General features: G+C 39.9%; 2 protein-coding genes and 1 long non-coding RNA gene across 3 annotated transcripts in view; 2 read left to right on the top strand and 1 right to left on the bottom strand.

Annotated features, from left to right (window-relative positions):
* Positions 1-12269, top strand: part of LOC115684058 (coatomer subunit beta'-2-like) — a 105903-nt gene that overhangs the window by 27396 nt on the left and 66238 nt on the right. The gene's annotated exons all lie outside the window — the stretch shown is intronic.
* LOC115684010 (uncharacterized) lies at positions 466-2786 on the bottom strand. Its single transcript, XM_056320355.1, has 5 exons — positions 2685-2786; positions 2200-2430; positions 1398-1934; positions 887-1292; positions 466-790 (listed from the first exon to the last, which is right to left on the bottom strand). The coding sequence occupies exons 1-3, from the start codon at positions 2784-2786 to the stop codon at positions 1533-1535; spliced, it is 735 nt and encodes a 244-aa protein (XP_056176330.1). The 3' UTR covers positions 466-790; positions 887-1292; positions 1398-1532.
* LOC115684072 (uncharacterized) lies at positions 2985-3579 on the top strand. Its single transcript, XR_004006085.2, has 2 exons — positions 2985-3226; positions 3417-3579. It is a non-coding gene; the product is annotated as an uncharacterized LOC115684072 (long non-coding RNA).

The raw sequence follows: 12269 nt of genomic DNA, 5'->3' as shown, positions 1-12269 counted from the left end.
TGTGCGCTGATTTGGAAAGCTTGCCACTCTGCTTTTGACTAAAACCATATGCACATGATTTGAAAGCTTCCATTAGACTCTGCTTCTCCACTCTGCTTTTCCTGTTCACCAGTTATGTGAGTTAATTCCTTGAGCAACTGATATCGACGTTAAGCTGAGATACTCCAGCATGATGTTACTGATGTCAAACTGGACGTCTTTTGACTGAAATCTTTCGTAGAAAAAATGAATGCATTGGATGGTTTCTCGAGCAATTGAAGAGGAAGGACAAGGTTACCTCTTTTTCTTTTTTTTTGGCTAGAAAGTGCATGATCTCCTGGCCTGATGGAACCAATCACAGTGAACCTTTTTCTTTCTTGTGGTTATGGACTTTGATGCATGCTTGATGTCAATTTAGCTTAGGCATGAGTTTAGATTGTCGCTCTGCTCATCCCCCAAAGCAATCAAACGCAATCGCAGTGACAATGGCTTCAAGAAAGAAGAGAATCCAACTTAAGCTGCAAAGCTTCTTAGTAGCATCATTCTGTTGTTCTATCTGTCCTACTATCACAATGTGTTTGGTTTACAATTCGAGAGAAAGTTCTCCAGACATTGTGAAACTAATGATTAACAATCAATTATCTACAATGTCTACAGGAAAGAGAGAGAATCAACTTAAACTGCAATCCTGAATGTCAAATTACACAAGAAACACGGCATTTTATGATCGATTGATCGACTTCATCTACTCGATCCAGGAAGCATCCAGCATCTTCGCCATGAAACCATAGAGATCGGCAGCTTCATCGATCTGCACCAAAAGAGAAGCCACGAAAAATCAACGACCGCGAAGGCACGTAATTTTCATTAACGTACTATGGTGTTAAATGAAAAGAGAGATTTTTACCATCCGGATATCGGTCCCATGGCCTCCTCACATTATGCAACGGCGAGTACCTAACAAGACATAAATCAGCAATTCCTGTTAATCATGGTAAATAAACAGATAAAACTTCTGGGATTAAAAGGAGCAATGTGAGGCCAAACAACATATGAGGGCCGGAAAAATCCCGGCGCCATGCAGATGCGGAGAGGTAAAAGTTTCCCAGAAGCGGGGCGGATAAAAGATTCTGTGTGTGCATCCAACGAGTTTATTCAGTCACCAATGAAACCAACGGCGTTCAAGTTCTTCCTACACAAAAGCATTGAACAGAGCTAAAACCTTAGGTAAAGGTGAAGGACAACTTACGTAATCAACCACTGGAATTCTTCCTCTTTGTCCGCACAACCAAAATCAGAAGTCCATGCATGCCCTGTGGTTGTATGAGACAATAAATAAAGTCACTGACAAATCACGAATGCACGACAAGCAAGTAGTGCGCGAATATGTTCACGCACACAGGGAGAGGGAGACTGACCAATAGTAAATTTGTGAAATCGCAGCATGTCCATAACACCAACATGAGCCAAAGCACAGCCGAAAAGATCAGGTCTCTGACAACAATCAAGCTTTAGATAAATATGGAGCTACCCAATCAAGCAAGCCAACAGAATCAACTGGTAGTTACAAAACCTGATTTATACAAAGCTCCAATAAGAAGTCTCCCATTGCTTCCCCCTTCAATGCACAACTTTTTGGGTTGGGTATAACCTGCAGAAATGAGGTACTGAGCAGCAGAGATGAAATCATCAAAGCAGTTCTGCTTTTCTGCCAAGGACCCTCCTTTGTGCCATTCCTCTCCATACTCGCCGCCACCATGAATGTTTGCTATGCAGAAAACAGCTCCAAAGTGTCTTGTGAGTACAGTACGACTGATGCTAAAGGATGGCGTGAGGCTAATGTTGAATCCGCCATAACCATATAACAAACATGGGTGTGATCCATCCAAAGAAATATTCTTTCTAGATACTATGAACATTGGTATCTTGGTGCCATCCTTACTAGACACAAAAACCTGAAAGTTGAATATAGTAAAACTAGTAAATATGACCATGCACCATTAGATGCGACTGTGGCAGAAGCTGTTAACATTCAACATAGCAATTTAACAGGAAACCCAATCCAACAGAAGTTGAAAAGTACAGTTATCATTGTGACCTCTATACAAAAGAAAAGGCGAGCACCAGGCAACAAAAACAGTTTCCAAACTCAAGAAAAGAACGTGGAGCTGATAGTGTTAACAAAATATCCATTACTGACAGGTGAACATTCTTATTTACCTGATTGACATGGAACTCTGAACGATCAAATCCAGAAACTACAATTTCACAGAAGATCTTCATATCTGGAACCTCATTCTGTAGATCACACTGATATATGATGCCAGGAGAAAGAAAACTAGTAAAGCCAATAAAGATGGTACTATCTTCACGCCGGCCAGATATACCATAAACTGTCCCAATGTCGATGGGCAATTGATGCAGCAAAGAACCTGGTTTTAAATCCCTTCTCTGCACCACGTATTTCACATCAATCAAATAACTCACTATCAGTTGGTTATGATTGACTGCAGAAGCCGATTGCAGCACATCCTTCTCAGCTTCTTTTATGACATTAGTCCAAATATGCAGGACATATGAGTGATGTAAAATAATACATGGTGTTACCAATTTTCACATTATCTTTTTTTTGATGACCATATTCCCAATTTTCACATTATCGATTGATATTAAAACACAAGTACTGTTTTAAATCCTAAGACTACCTTCCACATCCCTTCTTCTCTTGTCAAAAATTTCCTCAAGCATGCATCCCCAATGCTAAGGTTCGCAAAATTTATCCTTCGTACTCGAATATATCGGTGCATTATTCTAAAGAGATCAATTGATATATTATTTGGTAAATAACAAGTACAGGTCTGGGATAATAAAGGTAGAAGCCGTGACCAAACACTCGAGGGACACGGGCACAATGTTACCACTGTATGTGCACATCCTGAGCTGCCTATAGTAATTACCGGTTCAGAGGATGAGACTCTTCGCATATGGGATGCAAATGGTTGTGGGAGTTTGTACGGTTTTAGCATGCTCTAGAATGCAGCTTCAATTACAGCAGTCGAATGAAAATACCACCTCTATCTTTTCCAGATTTTCCAAAAGTTACCATAGGATATTACTGTTTATGTCCCTGGATTCTTTGTTATTTTGTGAATGACTCCAACGTTATGTCACGTAACAGGCTTAAGCAACTACTGAAATTTGGCCATTGAAGGATTGGGGATATTGCCTATCAGAAAGGATCTCACCGGTAACATTCATACCTGCTCTAAATGCTTTCATTTCCTTGTTATATCCATGCTTTGTCAATAATAAGCTAGTATGATGGTCTGAGGTCTTCCATTGCCACTAAAAACATTCATGTAGGCTCTGCGGTTTCAGTAAAACGATAACATCTTCCATATCCATTGTCTCACTTTTTTGTGGCTTTCACTCTGCAGGGTTGCAGTTGCTTGTGATGAGGGAATAGCCATGGTTGAGATAGTGTGCTGATAGTGTGGAGCCTTAAGCCAAATTCTATGTCAAATAAAACAGATCCCGATCTCTACAACTGTTACTTTCAATTTGAAGTTCAAATAAAAGTGCATATCGTTCTTTTGTCAAGGGAAGAAAGTGTCGCTTTGTACTAATTTATGTGTATACTGTGTCCTGCCAGTGGCAGGATTTTCCAGTGAAACCCAAAGATCTCATGCTTTCCTTTTGTGGTGTATTATGCTCCCAGTGGAATAAATGTCTCGAAGATTACCAAAATCAACGGAAAAAAGAAGGAAAATAATGGCATCTTTGGAACATGAAACTCACGAACCTGGAGTCTATATTAGTCATCCGTGGGCAAGGCATGTTTCAAGACCTCCGTACAAATAAAACGAGGAAGATACGTAACAAACAGGTTGATACTTGTAATTATGACTTGAAACAATTCCTAATCTCTAATGACTTTGAATGCTCCTGCATAACTCCTGTCAACAACCAGGTGATACTTCTTTAAGCTATCAGGGATTTGACTCGATCTATATCCTATTTATTTCCTAACACAAGTTTTAATAAATCTGTAGCACATGAAATATGAAAGTGGTTCATATCATGCTTATATTATTGAAAAAGTAGATTCATTTTGCTCACAAACGAAATCACGGATGGAATTTCGGATAGCGTCGGAAGCAACTCAAAGAGTTACTTGACATATGTTTTAGTGCCATTTAACTAGATTAATACTGAGATGAAAGCCTTTTGAAAAACTTCATCACCAGTCAAAACATTAAAGTGGAATGCCATGCTATTGCAACATTTTGAGTTATTGATGTGTAATACTAACCTTCGCAACATGATGTAAATTCATGCTAACCTGCTTCTATGAATGCCTCCGGGTTCTCTGCCTTTGCCCAAAAAGCTTTTTCACGGACCAATGTTGAACTCTCGTGGTTGTGTTTTGTCCCATAACCACGAGGATGACCAGTCCGATTCCACGAACAATCAGACACAATTTGCCAGTCTAGTTCTTCGATCCAGATCCTCGAGTACAATGTTTTGCTGTGACCAAACACAATTTTGGCGTGCACTTTTCATTTGAATTTAAACGGAAAACTAAAAAATATTGTAACAAACAGGGCCTGGTTATGCGGATTCCTCCAAAACATGGAGGCCATCAGTCATTATCTTATTTGATCCAGATAGAAGAAATGAGGGGAAGGAAACTTCTGCATAAAGGTTTATCAGAAATGAATAAAGCTGAGAACTTTGTCGCGACCTAAAATTTCTCCGGCTAATGGATTATTAAGACTAAGCCTAACTCAGGCCCTCCCAAGCCCTGCCAATTCGCAACTTAGGGTTTAAGTTTTTAACATGCAAAAGTTTTCATGCTTGGAGTCGCCACTAATCTATTTGTGGTATGTCGTTTAGAAACCTAAATAAAACATAGGGAGATATGTTTTATTCCTACGAGCCAGAGATTCTAAGCTCGGGGACTTGGTTACGCTAGATCTAGTCTAACGCCCTTTCGGTACCTTTTTTTTTCAAAAATATTTATGCAGGCAGTTTGGATACATTTTATTATCTAATCACTAACATGTAAGGTGTTCATGTGGGTGCGCAAACCACCAATTTAACACCCAAGAAAGCAGTAAATAAATAGCAGGATAACATAACTTAAAGCCACGCAAGCATCTGCATTGTTAGTAGAAAATCACATAGACAATCCTAATATGATTTTTAATTAATAAAGCAAGGCACTCAAGGTGTTCTTTAGGGTTTGCGCTTTATTAAAATGCAAACTAACCTATATGCAATGACGTGCAAAAATGACATGCGATTAATGCAACCTAGCATGCGAACTATATGTCATGCGACAACGTGACCTAATTTTAATGACGGACAAATGATTTATTTTTGGTATTTTTCCAATGAAATTCGGAATTCAAAAAAATGCCTAAATTAACATGCAATCTATTCTAAATAATTTAATCTATCCTAAAGTGACTTCTTTTTGGTATTTTTATGAAAATTCGAAATCAAGAATTACCCTAAAATGAACCATTGAGATCAGGATAATATCTAAATTAAACTAGGAAATAAATTACTCTAATTCCTAATTTAAATTAAAAAGTTATCCTATCGACTTATTCAAAGAAAGTTATTCTAAACCTATCCTAAACATGCATCATTCTTTTTGGGATTTTCGAATCAAATCAAAACAAAGATTCAAACCAAAGCCAAAGATAGCATCCAATCACCCAAGATATCATCCATATCCATTCAAATTTGGAAAATAAATTGACAAATCACATCTCGGGCATGAGGATCGGATTGGCCAATTTTCAATGCAATCGCGAATCGTATCTCGGGCGGGAGATCGGATTGACGATTTTCCGTGCAATTGCGAATCGTATCTCGGGTAGGAGATCGGATTGACGACCCTATGCATGTTGTGAAATTAGGAAAATATCCCAATTTACGGACTCCGAAAAGATTTTTGGATATGACAATGTCGACACAGCATATAATTGAGATCACAATAAACTCAAGTTAGGCAATTTAATATATCGAAATTGAATCGAATAATGTATTACCTAATTCGAAATATTGCACGGGTGACGTTTCCGAATTTGACCGACGGATGGCTTGAACTCAGTGACCGGGTGGTGAGAATATCCGCGGTTTGGCTACTTGTGGTGAACTCGGCCATGTGGTGTCTCGGCGATGCTTGGGAGTTCTTGTGAAACCTACAAAACAAGGGAGAGTCCCAGTTTGGTGAAGATACAGAGTAACGCAACAGCGACCGGCGGGATTTCGTCGGGACTGGTAAGTTTGCTGGGACCGTTCGCAGAAGTTGCTGGTCTCGGCGTTGTCACGGTGGCTTGGACTCTCGATCAGCGACGGTAAGGACTGGAAGGACGTGGCGGCTGTACAGAGCTTCTCAGACTCGCTGAAGTTGTTAGCGGAGGGCTAGAAGCAATGACGATCATGCGGCGCAACAACAGCAGGAGTCGTTGGTTTACTGGACGTGATGGAACAGGGCTACGCTTGCCAAAGTTGGTATCGTGGCAGCAAGACAAACCGATTCGTGTAGGAGCAGCAGCATGCGGCGTGGCGTGGACACGAGCTAGACACAAAACGCTGCTTGAAGTTGCCTAGAACAGGGGCAAGCTGTCACAAAGTCACTGTTCTTCGCTTGTGTATGCATTCTCCTCTATTCTTTTCTTCTTTTGGACGTGCTGCACCTCCTCTCTCTATGCTCTCACTCACGATTTTTGTTTTCTCCTCTCATATCGTGACCATCCTCTGACAATTCTTTCGCCGCCTATGTAATTGTGTGGCCTCCCTTTTTATATGTAAAACAACATAGAGCCCCCCAAGGAAAGAACGTGATGCAGCTTCCAATTGTGGATGCATTGAAATATATATATTTTTATTCTTTTCCTTCTTTTGTTATTTCTCCAAGAATCCACATCTTCTTTCCAATCCTTTCTTTCCTTTCTTTAATCCCTTTGTCCGCAAGTTTGTATCCACCAGCTTGAGTGAATCCTCTTTCCTTAATTCTTGCTCTGATAACGCTTTGCTTTCCAATTGTTTCTTGACCCAATGATTTTCATGATATTTTCTCAATATTTCCTAATCCAATGTGCCACACGCGCAACGCACATGTCAATCTTGACCACTTGAGGGAATAACGAGTTGGGCCGAATCTTTAATTCACACGGACTTGATCCAATTAATTCTATTGGGTTCAGAACCTCTGTACTTGAGTCCATTAACTCCAGTTCAATTAAATTTTGTTAAACCCATCCGCCACCAATCCGATGTAGATGCAACTACTTAATAAATGTTCTTAAAACTAAATGCTATGTAATTTAACTTTAATATTTTTGTTAGGGACTAAAATTTAATCCCTAATTTTCTGTGCAATTAATCACTAAATGGTTAGTCAAAATTTAGGTGTCAACAGCTGCCCCTCTTTGAAGGTGAGCTCGTAGAGTTTGCATTCAAAGACTAAATGATGTCTAAATTTTGACCATGCAAATGCAATGAATGATATTTTTGTTGGGATTATGAGTCCCATTTGAAAATGCAGTATATCATGATGCATGTTAACATGAATAAAACATACCTGGAGTTACTTACCTGACAAGAATGGTAGCGTAATTCGAGACATGACTCTGATCCTGTAGGTTGTTTAGCAAATGTATGGGCTCAGTCCCAAAGGTATTGCCTGATGAGCGCTGATGGACTTCGTTGACCTGTAATTCAATTAGGACACACGAAGGGTAGTTCGAATTACCTGGATATCGTCTGAGGTAATCGAAGATGGTGATCAATAGACACCTGGATATCATCTGAGGTATCTAGAAATCAAAGAATGGAAGACTACTTCGAATATCTAGATATCGTCTGAGATACTCGAAATGGACCTTCCACTGAACGCCTGGATATCGTCAGAGGCGTCCAGTGATAACATAGCGAAACGGAATTTATCCCACCTTTTGTCGAAATACCTGGATATCATCAGAGGTACTCGAGAAAATTATTCATTAGGAACCTGGATACCATCAGAGGTGCCTAATGCGGGGCTTTCTCCAATTTGCTAGAAAGGGGGCTTAATAAGGTGCCTAGTTATCATCTGAGGTACCTGAAAAGCGATTCAACAAATTGGAATACATTCCTACTTTTAACGAAATACCTGGATATCGTCAGAGGTAATCGGAAAAAGTCAACTGCTAAACACCTGGATATCGTCAGAGGTGTTCAAGAAGGAACTTTCCAAATTGTTTGAAAGGTGTGCCTCACGAAATATCTAGTTATCATCTGAGATATTTGAAAGGACTTGATCGATAAATACCCGGATATCGCCAGAGGTATTTAACAATTTGGCGAACAGAGGGGCTAGCCCAAGTGCTCAGAGATTCCTTGACAAAGTACCTGGATATCATCAGAGGTACCTGAAAAGGCTTGATCAATAGATGCCTAGATATCATCAGAGGCGTCTAGAGATCGCAACAAAATGATCAAATATGGGACCTGACAATTGCTCGAACAGGTTAGGGATACATGGATAGTCACAGATATCCAAGGGATAGAGATATACTTACTTGGTGATATCTCCGACTCTTGAGGGCGTGTCTCCTGCTGGACACGATTTTAGGCAACATGTAATATGCATTCATGGACAATCAAGAACACATATACTCATGCACTATAAATTCAACCGATTTTCATGCATGACAATTTTGTCAAATTAGCATCACTAAATTTCACTGGGAAAATCATGACAAGACAACCTGTACTCACAAGTGGGTGTCTTGAAAATGTTAAATAAGGGACTTTCGGTCCGAAAGGGCTCTGACTCACTCTCATCAAAAAAGGCTGATTTATGAGAATTGTTCTATCTCACCATCATCATGTCGACAAGGGTCTGAGTATTCTCGCAAACAGTACGACCTTACCAATCCGAGAGGTCTTTGCTGGGACTGTAATGTGGGCTTGGTCAATGGCTTAGCAAAAGGAGACTCTTCGAGTCGACGCTATTGAAAGAAAACACTCCGTAATCGTCTCCGGGTTTACAAGTCAAGAACCCTGCAAAATGAGATAGAAATGGACTTGCTCGCACTTCTTCGAGTTAAGCTTATAAACACCTGAATCCTACGTTAGTTCAAGTGCCATAATCTGAAGAGACTTTGTAAGGGACATAACATAGGCTAAGCGCATGGGTTGAGAAATGAATAGATCATTAGGCTCAAAATGTGTATAATTGGGGTGAGTAAGTTAGTGATCATCTTGGCATTGTCACTAGCCTTCTTCTCCATCCTCGGGAATTGTCTTTTTAGCGAATGCTTTGGGCTTGAATTCATCACTTCTCTAAATTTGTAGGACTATGACTATCCCACTGGAGATGATTTTGACACACTTATTTTTTCATTGGGCATCGGCCTTGCTTTTACTAGGCACACTGCTTTTTCTTGCCCTTCTTTTTTTTTTTTGTGTTACACTTGACATACGTTGTTTACAATGTAAACATTGGCCAACTATACTCTGACTGAATGACTAGCCATTTGGACTCTCAAGGATTTCTGTCTTCTATCGACGCTCCGGATATGCTGCTTAGACAGTGATGGCTTTTACCTTACCCCAGTGTGGGGGATGATCACCAACTAGGTTTAAGAAATGAATTTGCAGGCTCAATTGGGCTTAGCAAAGGATAAAGTGTGTATAGGATAAAGAAAGAAATGCTCTTCGTCATCCTAAGGCACTTGAACTTCGTGTGAATTCATCTGAAGAAGCAACACTCGAAGATTGATACAAGTGAAAGCAAGACAATCTCTATTCATTTTTCACCTTATAATGCTGACTTACCTCCAGTTTGCCTCGACGTGGGGTGGTTCTTGACAGGGGCAATTTGAAAGAATTTCTCCAAGTGTTTAGGCTCAAAGTGGCGAAACAATGGATAACCTGTGGTGTTTGAGATAGAGAAATGAACTGCCTTTCGTCAATTCGGTTGCCGTACCTTTTGCGAGATAACCCTTTACCTTGCAGACATGAAATTTTTCCACTCAACTCACTGGGGATTAGTGCATGGGACTGTGTCTAGGATGGGGCTTGCCTTTCATCATCCCGATGTACCTCATTCAACACATTCAATTCATTCTACAGGAGTTATCATATTGTCCAAATAGATTCCCCTTTTGAAATCGATGATGCAGACTGATGTGGACATTGAACCCTATCGAGGACGAGGTGCTAGGGACCCGTTGTTCTATCCGCTAGGCCCGATCACTCGAGCGAGAGCGAAGGAATTCAAACAAGCTGTCGGCATCATGGTTCAAGATATTTGGAATGGAGACAATCTGGATTCGAAACTTGAAGATTCTGAAGCTCCTTAGCGCAACATGATTACTCTTGATCCAGCGAATTCCGAAGGAGTTTAAAATTGACAAACTCCGAATTGGCTCAAATTTGGATGGACGCTTGGAAACGGGCCGCTGATCAATACACACTACTTTGGTAGTGTTTGATGACGTTTTTTAGCGATTTGGAGTCGTTTAAATGAACTTTTAGGCCTTTTTCCATTTTTGGACGAATTTTTAGTAATTAAGGTTATTTTTGTAATTTTAATCCTAGTAGGATTAGGATTAGGGTTAGCACCCTATATAAGGTTGCTTATAGATTTCTAAGAGGGGACAGAATTTTATATAGAGGAATTTTCTTCTTGAGTTCTCTTGAGGACTATATCTTATCGAGGCTCCCTTGTGGCGATCGAATTCAACTTATCAAGCAAGATCGCGAATTCTCTTGTTCGTGGCATTATAGCGTGGATTGGTTGACACAGGTTCGTCAACAGGTCACGTTCATACCGAGATTATCAATCACAGGTTCGATTGGGGGTCGAGGTTAGCAATTTGTAACTCACGGATCTTCATAGAACGATTATCTTCCGCACAGATTCATATCATCTGGTATCAGAGCTAGTTCTACAAGGTCTAGTTATCCTACTTTTATTGCTTTTCATTCATCAATCTAGGGTTTATAGAAACTAGGGTTTATAGAATTAGGGTTTCATTATTAATCGAATTAGGGTTCTGAATTTGTTCTTGCTGTGATTTCAATTTTGATTTAGGGTTTTCGGTCCTAGTTGTTTTTTTTTATATTGTACTTGAGTTCGTAAAAAAAAAACCAAAAAGAAAAATCGGCAAAAAAAAAGCAAAAAAAAAACGGCCAAAAAAAAAGCCAAAAAAAAGTTTCTGCAAAAAAAAATTCAAGAGGACGACTCGTTTTTTTTTTTTTTATCATTGATAGTTGAACCGAATAGAAAAAAAAAGTTTTAGTAGCAGAAATTGAATCTGAATCCGAATCTAGCGAAAATTTGCTGAATTTGATCTTGCTTGGTGGTTTATCGATTGTTGTGAGGAGCTTGTGAGACTAAATTCAAGTCTGAAAAAAAGAGCTTGCTGGAAGGAAACGAGAGGTAAAAGGCAAGAGTGTGTGAGTCTAATTGAGGGAAGAAAAAGCCGAAATTGAGTTAAACACGAGATGAGTGACAAACACTTTGAGCGGAAAACGTGAGGGAGTGACTAGTGAGATTTCTTTTATCTCTAACATTTTCTTGTAGGTTTAAAAAAAAATGTCAGGCTCAGGCCAGGGAAATGTGAATCAAAGGGAGGATCGCACTCATCCAAGGGAGGATCGCACTCATCCAAGGGATAATGCGATTCTAGCAAGCATCCAGCAATTGAGTTTATAAATTGAAGCACTTAGCAATAGAGTTGCAAGATATGAGACGAGACTTGAAGATGACCGAGAGCCACCACGAGGGAGGCCACAAAATCAGCGAGAGGAGCCTAGGGCACAACCTAGATGGCAGCGGCAATTTGATGATGCATATGTGTCCGATACAGAAGATGATCGAGATGGCAGGTTTGAGAGGAGAAACGGACGCCGAGGATTTAGACGTCGAGAAGATGATGAGCTTGGCAACATCAAGATGAAGATTCCATCTTTTCAAGGGAAGAATGATCCTGATGCGTATCTAGAATGGGAGAAACGGATGGAGATGGTATTTGATTGCCAGCGATATTCGGAGCTCAAAAAGGTAAAAATTACAGCTGTTGAATTCACTGATTATGCTATAATTTGGTGGGATCAACTTGTGACTAGCAGGAGACGCAATGATGAAAGACCAATAGAAACATGGGATGAGATGAAAGCAGTGATGAGGAGGCGCTTTATACCTAGTCATTACCATAGAGACTTGTTCCATAAGCTGCAAAATCTCACACAAGGTAATAGGAGTGTGGAAGAATACCATA

This window comes from Syzygium oleosum, unplaced genomic scaffold, assembly GCF_021117445.2.
Source record: "Syzygium oleosum isolate NSW1041296 unplaced genomic scaffold, Sole_v2.1 Sole_v2.20, whole genome shotgun sequence".
In the NCBI taxonomy this organism is placed as follows: domain Eukaryota; kingdom Viridiplantae; phylum Streptophyta; class Magnoliopsida; order Myrtales; family Myrtaceae; genus Syzygium; species Syzygium oleosum.
Note: the sequence above shows the minus strand (reverse complement) of the source record. Positions and strands in the feature narration are given on the sequence as shown.

What these genes read in the sequence shown, in the direction of transcription:
- LOC115684010 (XM_056320355.1), bottom strand. Translation starts at nt 2,786, where the DNA reads ATGCACCGATATATTCGAGTACGAAGGATAAATTTTGCGAACCTTAGC. An exon ending in GAGAAGAAGGGATGTGGAAG is followed by an intron (nt 2,431 to 2,684) that starts GTAGTCTTAGGA and finishes TACGTGGTGCAG; the next exon opens with AGAAGGGATTTAAAACCAGG. An exon ending in CAGAGTTCCATGTCAATCAG is followed by an intron (nt 1,935 to 2,199) that starts GTAAATAAGAAT and finishes TTCAACTTTCAG; the next exon opens with GTTTTTGTGTCTAGTAAGGA.